The sequence below is a fragment of the Meles meles genome, chromosome 13, assembly GCF_922984935.1.
Source record: "Meles meles chromosome 13, mMelMel3.1 paternal haplotype, whole genome shotgun sequence".
Classification (NCBI taxonomy): Eukaryota; Metazoa; Chordata; class Mammalia; order Carnivora; family Mustelidae; genus Meles; species Meles meles.
The window spans coordinates 13466192-13478986 of NC_060078.1; the positions used below are offsets into that span (position 1 = coordinate 13466192).

Below are 12795 nucleotides of genomic sequence, written 5' to 3' on the forward strand. Positions count from 1 at the left end.
TTACTTCAGAGAGAGAGAGTATGTGAGAGAGAGATCATGAGCAGGGGGGAATGGGTAGAGGGAGAAGCAGGCGCCCTGCAGAGCAGGGAGCCCGATGTGGGACCCTGCAATCACCTGAGCCAAAGGCGGATGCTTAACTGACTGAGCCACCCAGGTGCCCCCAGACACGTCTTTACAGCAATGCTTTCCAGATTCTGCCCCGCAGTTCATGACTGGCTGCGTGAAGTCAATTTTGTGGGTTGCGATACGCCCTGGAAAACAGAACTAAAGTAAAACAGATCAGAGAGTATCATGGGGCCAAACACATCGTGAGGGTGTAGTTCATCTTGTGGACTTCTGTTTTAGGACACAGACGTCAAGGCGTATTAATCTGTGATGAAGAATATATTGCTTATTGTGGTTTTGAGTTAGAAAAGTTCCAAAAAACTTTGCCTCAGAGGGTGAGGTGGATGCAGTGGGTATGGAGGGGAAACACCCACATGTTACCAGTCCTGGAGTCACTCCCAGTTTGGCCCCCTGAACCTGAGGACGGTGCCTGACACGGGCGCCCCAGGACACTCAGGTGCCCATCGGCATGAGCTTCCTGGGTCCCAGCAATTCTGTGTCTCAGCCCCGAGGCCAACTGTGCACCCCCAGAGTGACTGACCCTCCCTAGCAGGGGCAGCTTGGAGACCAAGGAAATTGTCCACAGAACCCTTCTCTTTACGCTGACTAAATCCGTATCCCACCAGGATTTCTAAATTCACAACTCAGTCATGCTCTCTCTCTTTAACCCACAGAGCATTGAGATGGCGCACAGAAATATGAAACCAGGCAAAATCTTTATCAACAAAGGAATTGTGGAAGGTGCCCAGATCAACCGAAGCCCTTCTTCCTACCTTCAGAATCCCGAGTCAGAGCGAGCCAGGTGAGGGCATGATTGGAATCAGATCGTGTGTTTCCTTTGGCCGTCGGTCACAAAATCTGAGAACACAGTTGTTCTTCAAGGAATGGGGACGATCCTGAAGGAGTATTAAAACTAAGATAAATTTGAAGCATGCTTAGAGTTTAAGAGTGGCAGAAATACCAAGTCAGTACCTGCACACAAGTCTCGGTGCTTTGCTGGCTGTTGGGGGAGGGCAGGTGTCAATGCCAATGTCGGAAGGACTCCCGGCTTTGTAATCGGGCACGACTCTGGTCTCATCTCAGCTTGATCTCTTCCAAACCGTGTGACCTTTGGTTATTTACTTGTTCCTAATCTATGGGCTCTCAGCCTCTTCTGTAAAGTGGAGATAAAAGTGTGTGCAACATATATTTGTTAAGTTAATGAATACCTCCTTTTATTATGTCATTCAGAAGAAATCATCTCCGTCCAGGAGACTGTGGCAAGAGAAAGGACATAAAAGGATAAAGAAACTGGAATGAAAAGCAAGAAATAAAACTAGCGGAATTGAATGGAACAACTAAGGGAGATAGTTATTTTGTCTTTTTTTTTTTTTTAATGTGCTGAACCAGGTCTGCGACAGACGAGAAGCACTTGCCTTCTACAGCGTAGGAAAAGAATATTTCCATTTTGATTTGACCGCTTAACCTTTTACATTTGTCTGTGTACTTTTCAGTAGATTTCAAAGGAGCTGGTTTTTAGAAAACATAATCTGACACCCCTTGAAAGGACATGAAAGAACTGCTTTACACTGCAGGTCATGAATGCTTTTGATTTTTGCATAGTCCCTGCTATTTTTAAGAGATTCCATTAAAATTTAATCTGAGTAGAAAAAGGCAGATCCTTTTTGTAAGAAATACCAGTGTTATTGAAGATCACGTGTACGACATAGAGATGTACACATCACCTCTCGTTGCTGGCCTGATGCCTCTGACTCTGGCGGCGTCTGCAAACCATTTCTTTAGTGGAGGAATGGGGTCCCGGGTGTGGTTCGTGAGACTGTCAGCCTGTCAGGGCGCCGGGCTTACGGAAAGGTGTTTTGGTTTCTGTGTCAGCTTCTACTGCTGGTCACACAGGAGGGTCAGGCTCTGATAAAGAAGTAACTGAGTTTCTTTGTTTGGCCGACTAGGTATTCTTCAAATACTGACAAAGAAATGGTCGTCCTAAAAATGCAAGATTTGAATGGAGCTGAACTGGGCCTCCTCAGGTACTCTGTTCACCTTTTTTTTTCTTTTTGGTTTTCATTCTGTCTGGATAACTTTCCTGAATCCTGCGGAGGGGATGAGGGGAGGGAGAGACTAGAATTGTGGCAGAAGGGGTCGAGAATCTGTTGAGTGGTTAAGAGTCCAGACGTGGCAATCAGACCCATCTGGGATGCAACTGTGGACCCCGGGGCAAGGTTCTCAGCCTCCCAGGGCTCAGTTCTGCAGCAGGAGTAAACAGGGTTAGTTAAAGGACGATGTAGATGAGGGAACTGGGTGCAGGAAGCAGGATAGCATCTGGCGTGTGATGTAAGAATTTAGTCAATGCTAGTGCTTGTTCCTCTCTCACGACGTCATATACGGGACTTCCCACCCCTAATGAGACACACCACTCTCTCTGAGTAAAATGAGAAAATGCTTTGACTGACCAGGCAAGGGATGGTGGGTTCGAGATGATTTACCTGTGTTTTCCTACAAGAAAGAAGTGATGTTTAATGTAGGACAATGCTAATTAGTGATGGAAGCAGAACCGAGGCAAAACTACAGCTTGGCACGGATTTGAGTTCTGTTTAATACGTAAGAATACGTGGATTTTGTTTTCTTCAAAAAGAAGGCATTTGCATCCACGTGTGAATTTGGTCCCTGCGATCGGACAGTCTCGGTTACTGGATGGGTAACAGTGCTGATGCCTTGATGTGCGGATTCCAAGTGATCGAGGATGCCCAGTGGGAGCACGAGATGGTGCACGGGCCCTGTGGTTAAGTGGCTTGGGGGTCAGTCTGGGTTCTCATCGTGATGAGCTCTGTGACTTTTGCTAAGTTACTTAACTGCTCTAAGTCTTGATTTTCTTACCTTCAAAATGAGGGATAAGGTGAGCCCTCGAAATGTTGCTAATAAGTGTTAGTCAAGGCAGTAGGAGCTTATCAGGTAGAATTATGAAATCTTTATGTGAAAGTTTCTATGGAAGTCAAATTCGTAGTTAATTAAAAGTAATAAGAAGTGAACGAACACATGAAAGACAATGACCAGGACTGGCCCTATAACTAGATGGGGGGGCAGCCTGGTGGTGCAGTTTTCTAGTATTCATGTAGGTTTTAGGACTTGAATTCAAATCCTAACCTTCTACTTACTAACCCTGAGGCCTGGGGGAAGTAACTTACCTACTTACACCTCAGCCATTCCATTGGAGACTGGGAATTCCACTGAAACTCAGGATCGTTCCAAGACTGAATGGGGTAATACATGCAAAGAACGCCATTACTAGCTAATCAGAGCGCTTGACATTCTTAGCCTTGGAGTTACTTCTTTGGGTTTCAGGTGAGGTCACTAGAAAGTCCCTGATAAACTTGTCTTTATTTTCCAGCCTGACATAATAGGAGTCACCCACCCATTAATGATTAATTCCTCTACTGATCAGTGCCCCTGCCCTGGTGTTTCACTCAATAGACTTTCTAAATGTCAGGTCTGCGACTGTGTGCTGGGGGTATGAATAAGGCATGGTCCCTATCTTGAAGGGTCTTACCGACCAGTGGGATGATTGGGGCAGGGGACAGAGACAGACAGACAAGGAGTCATAACATAAATCACATGGTCACGAATGGTACCACTTGGGCATGCATAAATGCTGTGGGAATTTGAAGGAGCTGGTACTAATGTGGGAGCAACGTGGAAGGCCTCATAGAGAAAATGACGCTCACATTGGCTCTGAAGGACCCAGGGGATTTCTCACGGAGTCCTGAAAACACAGTGAGCTGTGAGGCCAGAGTATGGGTGACTGTCAGACGGGGGGCTAAGGATGAACCTGAAAAGGTGAGCTAGTTCCAGACTGTGAGTCACGCTGGTGGGACGTTTGGTGCAGAGACCATCAGGACACAAGCATATCCTCTGTGACTAGTTAGAGAATTCCACATTGAGTGGGAGAAGAAGGACCATTATTCCTTATCGTTTCTGCCTAACTCTTGGCTGGTTGACTGAGACCGTTCATGATTCCCTTTTATTAGTTTCCGAATCATTTAACAATGCCAACGGAAAGCTAAAACATGTTATCCTTTTGCCGGATGTCCTTTGCTTCCTTGCATATGACTATATAACATATCTAGAAGTCTCAGGGTCAACTGTCAAGGTTATAACAGCTCTCCTCCATCTGCTAGGCGTAACACAGTGGAATAACTTTCTATTGTTTTTGTGGCTGCCATATGTTCTCCGTGATGTAATTGCTCCTGCAATTGCCTCTTGTTGCCTCATGATAATTGGTCTTTGAATGAATTAAAAATGATCCAAAGCATAAAGTCAAGTCTGGGCAGCTCAGTAACTCAGCTGCCCCATGTAGGTGCCTGCTGTCAGGCAGACTCCCAAGGTAGGAGGAGTCTGAATCTCCAATTTGCAAAGCATGGGCATCATTTAGTTCAAAGGTCAGCTATGGCCTAGAAAGGGGATGAGATCTGTCCAATATCATGGCCAAGACTGTTCTCTTTGCACTGAAAATCATATTGAAGCCCACAATCGATTCTTTGCTACTTTCATTTTTTTTAAAGATTTTATTTATTTATTTGACAGAGATAGATCACAAGTAGGCAGAGAGGCAGGCAGAGAGAGAGAGAGAGAGAGGGAAGCAGGCTCCCTGCTGAGCAGAGAGCCCGATGCGGGACTCGATCCCAGGACCCTGAGATCATGACCTGAGCCGAAGGCAGCGGCTTAACCCACTGAGCCACCCAGGTGCCCCGCTACTTTCATTTTTGTTTTCATTTCTTCATTCCCTAAGTCTGCCCTGGGTACCTACTATGTGGCATGCAGGACTCCCCAGTCCTTGGAACGGTGCATCTCCTGGCTGTGAAATCAGGAATCAAATACCTTGGAACCAAATCCCCATGCCTGTGCTCCTTGAGCAAATCCCTTAAATTCTCAGACACCCAATTTCCATATTTCTCAAATGTGGATCTAATATCTTCAGGCTATTAGTTACTCATTCATTCATTAAATATTGTAGAGTGTATGTGTCCTGAACTCAGCTAGCACTATAGATGCGCTGATGAGCAAAACTTGATGGGAATTGTTGCCCTTGTAGAATTTATAATTTCCTGGTAGAGACAAAAGGTATTCAAATAGTCATATAAATAATTATAATTGGGTTATAACTGTATGATTGTATAATTATAATCGGGTTAAGTGTGATGATAGGAAGGTATGTGTCGCTCTCTTAAAGGGACTTGACCTGGCCGGGGAGACTGGGAAAAGATTCCTTAAGAAAGTGACAAAGGAGCTGAAAACCAAAGGAAGGGTGAGAATTAAAGTGCAAAATGGGGGAGGTGGCTACAGGTGGTGGTGGTGAAGGAACATTTAACATAGATGGAGAAGCGTGTGCAAAAGTCCTGTGGTCCATTTGAAGGCTGATAGAAGGTCTATGTGGCTGGAGTGTGGGGGAGAGAGTGTTGTGAGTTAAAGTGAGTAGTAGAGATTAAATGCTGTGATAAAGGTTTTGGTCTTTATACCAGGAAGAAGGAATCATTAAAGTGTTTTAAGTTGGGGTTGGGAGATGGAGGCTCTTGAAGGGTTAGGAAGAGTGGTGACCTGAAAAATGGGATAGAATTATGTGTGTGAACCGATTGCATAAGTCATTAAGTTCTTTGCATTCATGAGGGCACCGTTTGCTTTGGTTGGCCTATCTATGCCAGGAAAGTGTTTCTTTTTGCCTGATGCTATTTCATGCAGAAACAGTAAATGATTTGTCTCCAGATGTGGAGGACATGGTTGGGACATTCTGAATTCTGAATTAAAGTGGAAGCCGGGTGGCATTCACAAAATCCACTTTGGGGCAGCTCTGAAAGGCAACCCAAAGAAGGAGTCTGTCCTCCAGTGGAGAACACAACATTAAGTCTTGAGAGATCCTGTTGGAACAGGACACCATGGGCAAGAGGGAACTCTGAAGGGAGAAAACCAGCTGAGGTTTCAAATGTCTACACTCATAGGAAAGTCATAAGGGTGGGCAGATAATCTGAAGGGCAGCTCTAGTTGGTGGCGAGCCACTTCTCCCAGTAGCCCTCGCACCTGAGGCTCTGGGTGTGAGCGGGATGGGGTCTTGGGGTGTTTTGGGGGGACCAGACTCATTTTCCTCAAGCTCCAGGCACCAGCACAGGCTTGGTCTCCCTGCTCTTCCCTCTCTGCCCTGTCTGGTTCTCCTCCTTCAGCTTATAAGAGGGCCACAGACTCTCCTCTTCCTTTTCTTATCTTGTCAGCCCTGTTGGGCTCTGTCTAGCATGGCATCTCGTCACCAGAGCTGTGAGGAAGGTCTAAGCAAATTTCTGAATGATTGCTCAACTCCCTTGTGTTTTATACACTGAAGACCCTCTTATTTTTGCAGAAAGGGGTGGTATGAGGGGGTTCTTTCAAAAGTGTTTTGTTTTTTGTTTTTTGTTTTTGGCAGAGAGAGAGATCACAAGTAGACAGAGAGGCAGGCAGAGAGAGAGAGGGAAGCGGACTCCCTGCTGAGCAGAGAGCCTGATGTGGGACTCGATCCCAGGATCCCGGGGTCATGACCTGAGCCAAAGGCAGAGGTTTAACCCGCTGAGCCACCCAGGCACCCTGAGGGGATTCTTTCAAGGTGCATGTTACAAAACAACAGGATGATTTGCTTATCCCATTTGAATAATTGGTGTACACACTTAGAGAAGCCCGATTTATGACATTAAGCTAATTTATTTGGATGATGGTGACTTATAGAACTTGGTTGTGGGGTGTGTGTGCGTGTGTAAATCTTCTCTACCATCTGTGAGCATGACTTCTTGAACGATCAAGTCTGTCTGTTCTGCCCTCTGTGTTCGCCCCTCAGTCTCCTCACCGCACTCACGGAGCAAACGTGGAAAGCTCAGTGACTGCCCTTCCCCAGCCATTCTGGACTTTTCCTTTCTCCACTTCCTCTCATCTTTGTTGGCACACATACCTTCTCCATTAGCATCAACTTTGGTTTGCGAAAGCCTGCTCTCTGTTCTACGTCGTGAATTTCTTCTTCCTGTTCAGCCTCATCCATGTTGATGCCGTCTTCTTGCTCCAACTTCCTGTCAACGCACTTGGGCCGTTCCTCTCTGGTAGAGGATAGGCTATGTGGTGAGTGATTGTTCTGCATCTGCTCTGTCCCTGTTTAAAGTGAAGCTCCCTACTAAGCACTCTCTGATGACCAGGGTGATGATAGCTGACTGGTGACAGAGACAAATCATGCTTGTTTTAACTTGAATTGTTAAATTTAAAAGATTAAAAACCAAAAGTTTATAGGGGTGCCTGGGTGGCTCAGTCGGTTAAGTGGTTAAGCATTCAGCTCTTGGTTTTGGCATAATTCATGATCTCAGGGTCATAGGATCGAGTCCTGTGTCGGGCTCCACACTGGGCATGGAGGCTGCTTAAAGAGTCTCTTCTGCCCCTCCCTCTCTCCCTCCTCCCCGCCCCCACTCACATCTGTGCGTGCCCCCCCTCAAATAAGTAAATAAATCTTTTAAAATAGAAAGTTTACAAAATTCAAAAACCAAAGCCCATAAAACCAGTTGTCATAACTGGCAGAAGGCATTGGACTTACTTGTCTGTTGGATTTCTGGAATGTTCCTAACCTGAAGAGATTTGGGAAGCTATTTCTTTTTTACTCCAAGCATACTTTTTTTTAAAGTATAAAAATAATATGTACTCACCATGGAAAAATAAAAAATATATAGGCAAGTAGAAAGAGAGAAAGGTTAACTCCAAGTTTTACTTCCCAAAGTCAGTCATGGCTCATATTCAGGTACTTTTTCTTCTGCCCAATTCCCAGCGTAGAACATAAAATAAAAAACAAGCTTGTCTAAAAGTCATTCTGGGGACACCTGTGTGGCTCAGTCATTAAGCGTCTGCCTTTGGCTCAGGTCATGATCCCAGGGTCCTGGGATGGAGCCCCGCATCGCGTAGGGCTTCCTGCTCAGCAGGAGGCCTGCTTCTCCCTTTCCCACTCCCCCTGCTTGTGTTCCCTCTCTCGCTGTCTCTCTCTCTCTCTGTCAAATAAATAAAATCTTTAAAAAAAAAAAAGGTCATTCTGTAAAAGTAGATACTTGGTTCCACTTACTCTGGGCACTAGAAGTTTTAAAATACTGTGAGAAATATTAATAACGTCTCTCCATGGGCTACTCAGTGTGTGTGCATGTGTATGTGTGTGTTTTGTAGTGATCCTCTTTACATATAATAATGATTTTATTTTTATCTCAAAATCTTTGTATTCTCATGTTAGCATCGCTAGCTCAGCTCTCTCCGGGTTAGAATTTGCAGGTTTATTTTTCTATTATTTTCTTTCAGCTTTTATTTGTTCTTACATTTTAGAGGGGTCCCTTATGAGTATCGTATAGCGTTATTTATTTCTTACTTTGACAATCTTCATCGTTTCATTAGTGAGTTTAGTCTATTTTTAGGAATTGTGATGATTACCTATCTACACTTTGGGGATATCTTTTCACTTTGTGCTATTTGTCTCTCTTTTTCAATGTCTGTTCTCCCTCTCTTATCCTTTTAAGATTGAAAGAGATTTATAAAAAATGTCTTTGAGTGGAAGATTACAGGGGCACCTGTGGGGCTTAGTCGGTTCAGTGTCTGCCTTTGGCTCAGCTCATGATCTCAAGGTGCTGGGATCAAGTCCTGCCTCAGGCTCCCTGCTCATAGGGGAGCCTGTGTCTTCCTCCCCCGCCCCCCTGCTTGTGCTCCCTCTCTCTCTTTCTGTATCAAATAAGTAAATAAAATCTTTTTAAACAATTAATGGAATATAATAATTTCCAAGGATGACGGCAACCAAACTCTTATCACATGTATTCTGTACAAAGTGACCTCGATAGGACCCATTAAAACATAGAGAGGCTTTCTCCAGCCCTAGAATCTTGGCTGGCCGTGGGATCATTTTGCCTAATAGACAGTGGCAGAGGGGACCTGTGGCAGGGTTGGGATAACTTTTTGCCTTTTTATGGGCTTTATTTTTTAGGCCAGTTTTAGTTTCCCGACAAAACGAAGCAGAAAGTGCAGAGATTTTTCCATATACCATCTACCTGTCCTTCCCCCATCAACATCTGGGACCAGAGGGCTATACATCGTAAATTCAGTGAACTACATGGATTCATCATTATCACCCAAAGTCCATATTTTACATCAGACTTCACCCCTGGGGTGGTATCAAGTGGCTTTTAAAATCTCCTCTCTTTTGTTCATGTATTTTAAAATATTTCAACAATAAACAAGAAAGAAAAAGGGGAAGAAAATTAAAAATCACCTGGTAATTCTGGGACAGGATAGCTCCTATTACCATTTTGTTACATAGCTTGTTAGATCTTTTCCTAATCATATCCATACATTTTTTTTTATTTGAAAAAGTGAGACTTCATATACCATTGGTAGCTTTTTCATCTAGAAGCACCTTATGAGTACCTTCCAATGCTACGAAGTATTTTTTAAAGTCACCATGTTAAATGGCTGTGTGGTGGCCTATTGTATGTATGACAAGGTACTCAACAAATCAGCGATCATTTGATACTTAGCTTACAGTTTTTGCCCTCATAAATGCAATGTGATAAGCATTCCAGAACAGATATCTTGTATATTTGCCAGTGATTTCCTTAAGCTTGAATTCCTAGAAGTGTGATTGCTGGGCTCAGAAGGACTGCTGGTTACTACCCCTTTTCTTATAAGAGGCCAAAGGGCCCTCTGGAAGGTTTCTGCTCGTTTTCACTCCTGTTAAGAAACACGAGTGGGGTGTTGTTCTCCATGTTTTTGTCCATCTTGGTGTTAGCCTGCTATCTAATTATTCTGAATAATAGATCCCAAAAGCCAAATCACTTCTATCTTCCTTTCAGTTCCTTCAGTTCCTTGTTCGTTAGGCTGGATTTTAGAAGATACTCTTTGGGTCATTTCTTGTTCTGCCTTTGTCGATTGCCTCATCATGCCATTTAGGATATAAGAATTTTGATTGCAGTGACTTACTGGGACCTCCCGAAACCAGCTATCTCCCCAATAACATTACTGAAAGGGTCATCTGGGACTTTTGAATGAAAAGTCCCAGATGACAATTAAAAATATTAAAATATATTAAAATAAAAATATAAAAAATACAATAAAAATAGCTGAGAATGGAAGAGAGGTGGTAGAAAGATTTTTCTGGAATGCTGGCTACTGAGTTCACCTGTAACTTGAGAAAGGCTCCCCTTGCTATAGCTCATGGTCTTTCTTTCATCTGAGCAGTCTGGTTCGTATTCACTGCGTCTGCTTGCTTAAAAATTCAACTCGTCCTTTGGGGCCTACTAGTATAAAGCAATGAAGCACTCTTTCCTCTCCTTTCCAGATACTTTGTAGTGGGGCAGGGTGAGGACTGTAAGGGAGGGGGAAAAGGGATGTGTGGTTTAGTGTAATTTGCACCAGGAGCCACAGCAGACAGACCATGAAATTCTAGTGGCTTAACCTGTTACAGACTCGAAATGTGCACATTTCCCCCTCATGCAAAGTCCCATAAAAATTGGGTGGTCCTTCTGCTTATGTGTGATTGGCCAGAGCTCTGCACAGGTCCAGTCCTGCTGGTGAGATGGGGAAGTAGACGACACTGGGTATTTGGTAAGCCCTTACATTTCTGCCACAGGAGGGTAAGGTTTCTTCCTTTCATTAGCTCATGTGCGTACGATGTGGGTTGAATATACCCAGGTTCACATGCCCCCTATGTTCTAGTGTTGTCTTAATCTTATCGCACACACATGCACACACAGAGCTTTGCATCTCCTTCCCCCTTCTCATGACCATCATCATCATCAGCTACAGCAGCGGGGTCAGGATTAGAACCATCCTTCTCATCATAGTGGTAATCCATTCCATTCTTAGTGGAGATCATTGGTTGTGTTAAGCACTTTAGACGTGCTTACTTGTTCCTTTGGTTGTCAAATGGGTGGCAAATACTACGGTTATCACTATCCTACAGAAAGGAACACTGAGGTTCCAGTAGATTAAGCAATTTGTGTCTGAGTCTAGAGCCAGTACTCTAGCTGCTAAAACATAGGGCCTCTGTAGCACTTTCTTAAGGAGGTCCTAACACATCGTTATAGTCTGACTGGCTTAAAACAACGAAAATTGATTCTCTCGCATGTCAAGAGGCCAGAAATCCAAAATCAGGTGGCAGGGTTGGTTTCCCCTGGATGCTTTCAGGGAGAGTCTGTTCCATGTGTCCCCAGCTTCTGTTGGTAGACCCATCACCGCAATCTCTACCCTCCTCTTCACATCGCCTACTTCTCGATGTCTTAGGGCATCTTTCTATTCCTTTCCTCTTGGTATGAAGACACCAGTCACTGGATGTAAGACCTAACCCAGGCCAATATGATTTCACTTGCTCTTTCCCTTGTTTATATCTCTAAAGACTATTTCCACAAAAGGTCACGTTCTGAGGATCTGATGGATGTGAATATCGTGGGCAAACGCTGTTCAACCCACTACAGCTTCCTATATTGTATTTACCCCAAGGGATCCCATATTATTACATATCTTCGTGAACACTACCTTTGAATGGATGTACAATATTCTCCTTCCCCATCGGTGGCCTTTAGGTTGGAGGGGGCTGCCGTTAGCGCATAAGACCTTCGTGACAGCATACACAGGTGCTCCCTTCTCTGGGCTGACTGAGGTGCCGAGCTCCGTGAGCCGAGCAAGGACTGGATTTCAGCCTCTGTTTGCCCCTTTGGAACACATTCCTATGTAAGGCACAACCTTCATGCTGGACGTGGTGGCCCAGGTTGGAGACAATGGCACTTGGGGCGGGTTTGTTACTATTTTAGAATACGGAAGCAGCTCCATTTTCGCACCTGGCTTTTCTTATTCTGTTTTGGAGTAAGAAGTGCAGAGTGTCTGAATTAAAAGAGGCCCTAGAAAATGTCTCTGTTGCCCAGGAGGAGAGAACACTTAGAATAGTCTATATTAATTTGCTCTGTATTGAGTCACAAAGCATAGTCAAAATTTATTACTGTTCAGTCTTAGGAAACAGAGACCCAGAAATTTTAACTAACTATGCTACAGACTGGGATAAAATCTCAAATCTCTGATCTTCCTCGGTACCTTGATTGTATCCTGCTAACCCCAGAAGGCCCTGCTTTAGCTGTGACCTAATCATTATTTAGAAGTGTTTATTTTATTTTATTAAAGATTTTATTTATGTATTTGAGAGAGAGAGAGAGAGAGCGAGAGCATGAGCAGGGGGAGCAGCAGGCAGAGGGAAGTGGGGGGGAAGCAGACTCCCCGCTGAGCAGGGAGCCCGATGTGGGGCTCGATCCCAGGACCCTGGGATCATGATCTGAGCTGAAGGAAGATGTTTAATGACTGAGCCACCAAGATGCCCCTTTAGAGTTTTATTAATAGGGGCATATATCTCCTTTTATATCCATATTCTAACTTCTTTTGAAACCACTTTCACTTTTCTTTCTCTCTTTGGAACTCTGCTTTGAAGAACGTTTTTTTTTTGACCAGATAAAATAAATTGTGAGTGCAGCTTTCTTAAACTAAGAATGATTGCTTTTCTGTGCGTGTTTATAAATATTCATCAATTGCCATAGTACTTTGGTTGTGGTGACAAGTCTGATATTTCAATAGCACATATTCTAAAGGCCAGAGGAGGAAATATATCCATCTTCTTATTCTGAAATATCAAATAAC

General features: G+C 44.0%; 1 protein-coding gene across 2 annotated transcripts in view; it reads left to right on the forward strand.

The window, feature by feature from the left end:
- The window catches only part of ASAH2 (N-acylsphingosine amidohydrolase 2), a 67701-nt gene that overhangs the window by 15741 nt on the left and 39165 nt on the right, over positions 1–12795 (forward strand). For both annotated transcript variants that reach the window (XM_046027925.1, XM_046027927.1), the window contains exons 6-7: positions 780–907; positions 2052–2129. In XM_046027925.1, the coding sequence (XP_045883881.1) occupies positions 780–907; positions 2052–2129 (206 nt within the window). The remainder of the gene's footprint in view (positions 1–779; positions 908–2051; positions 2130–12795) is intronic.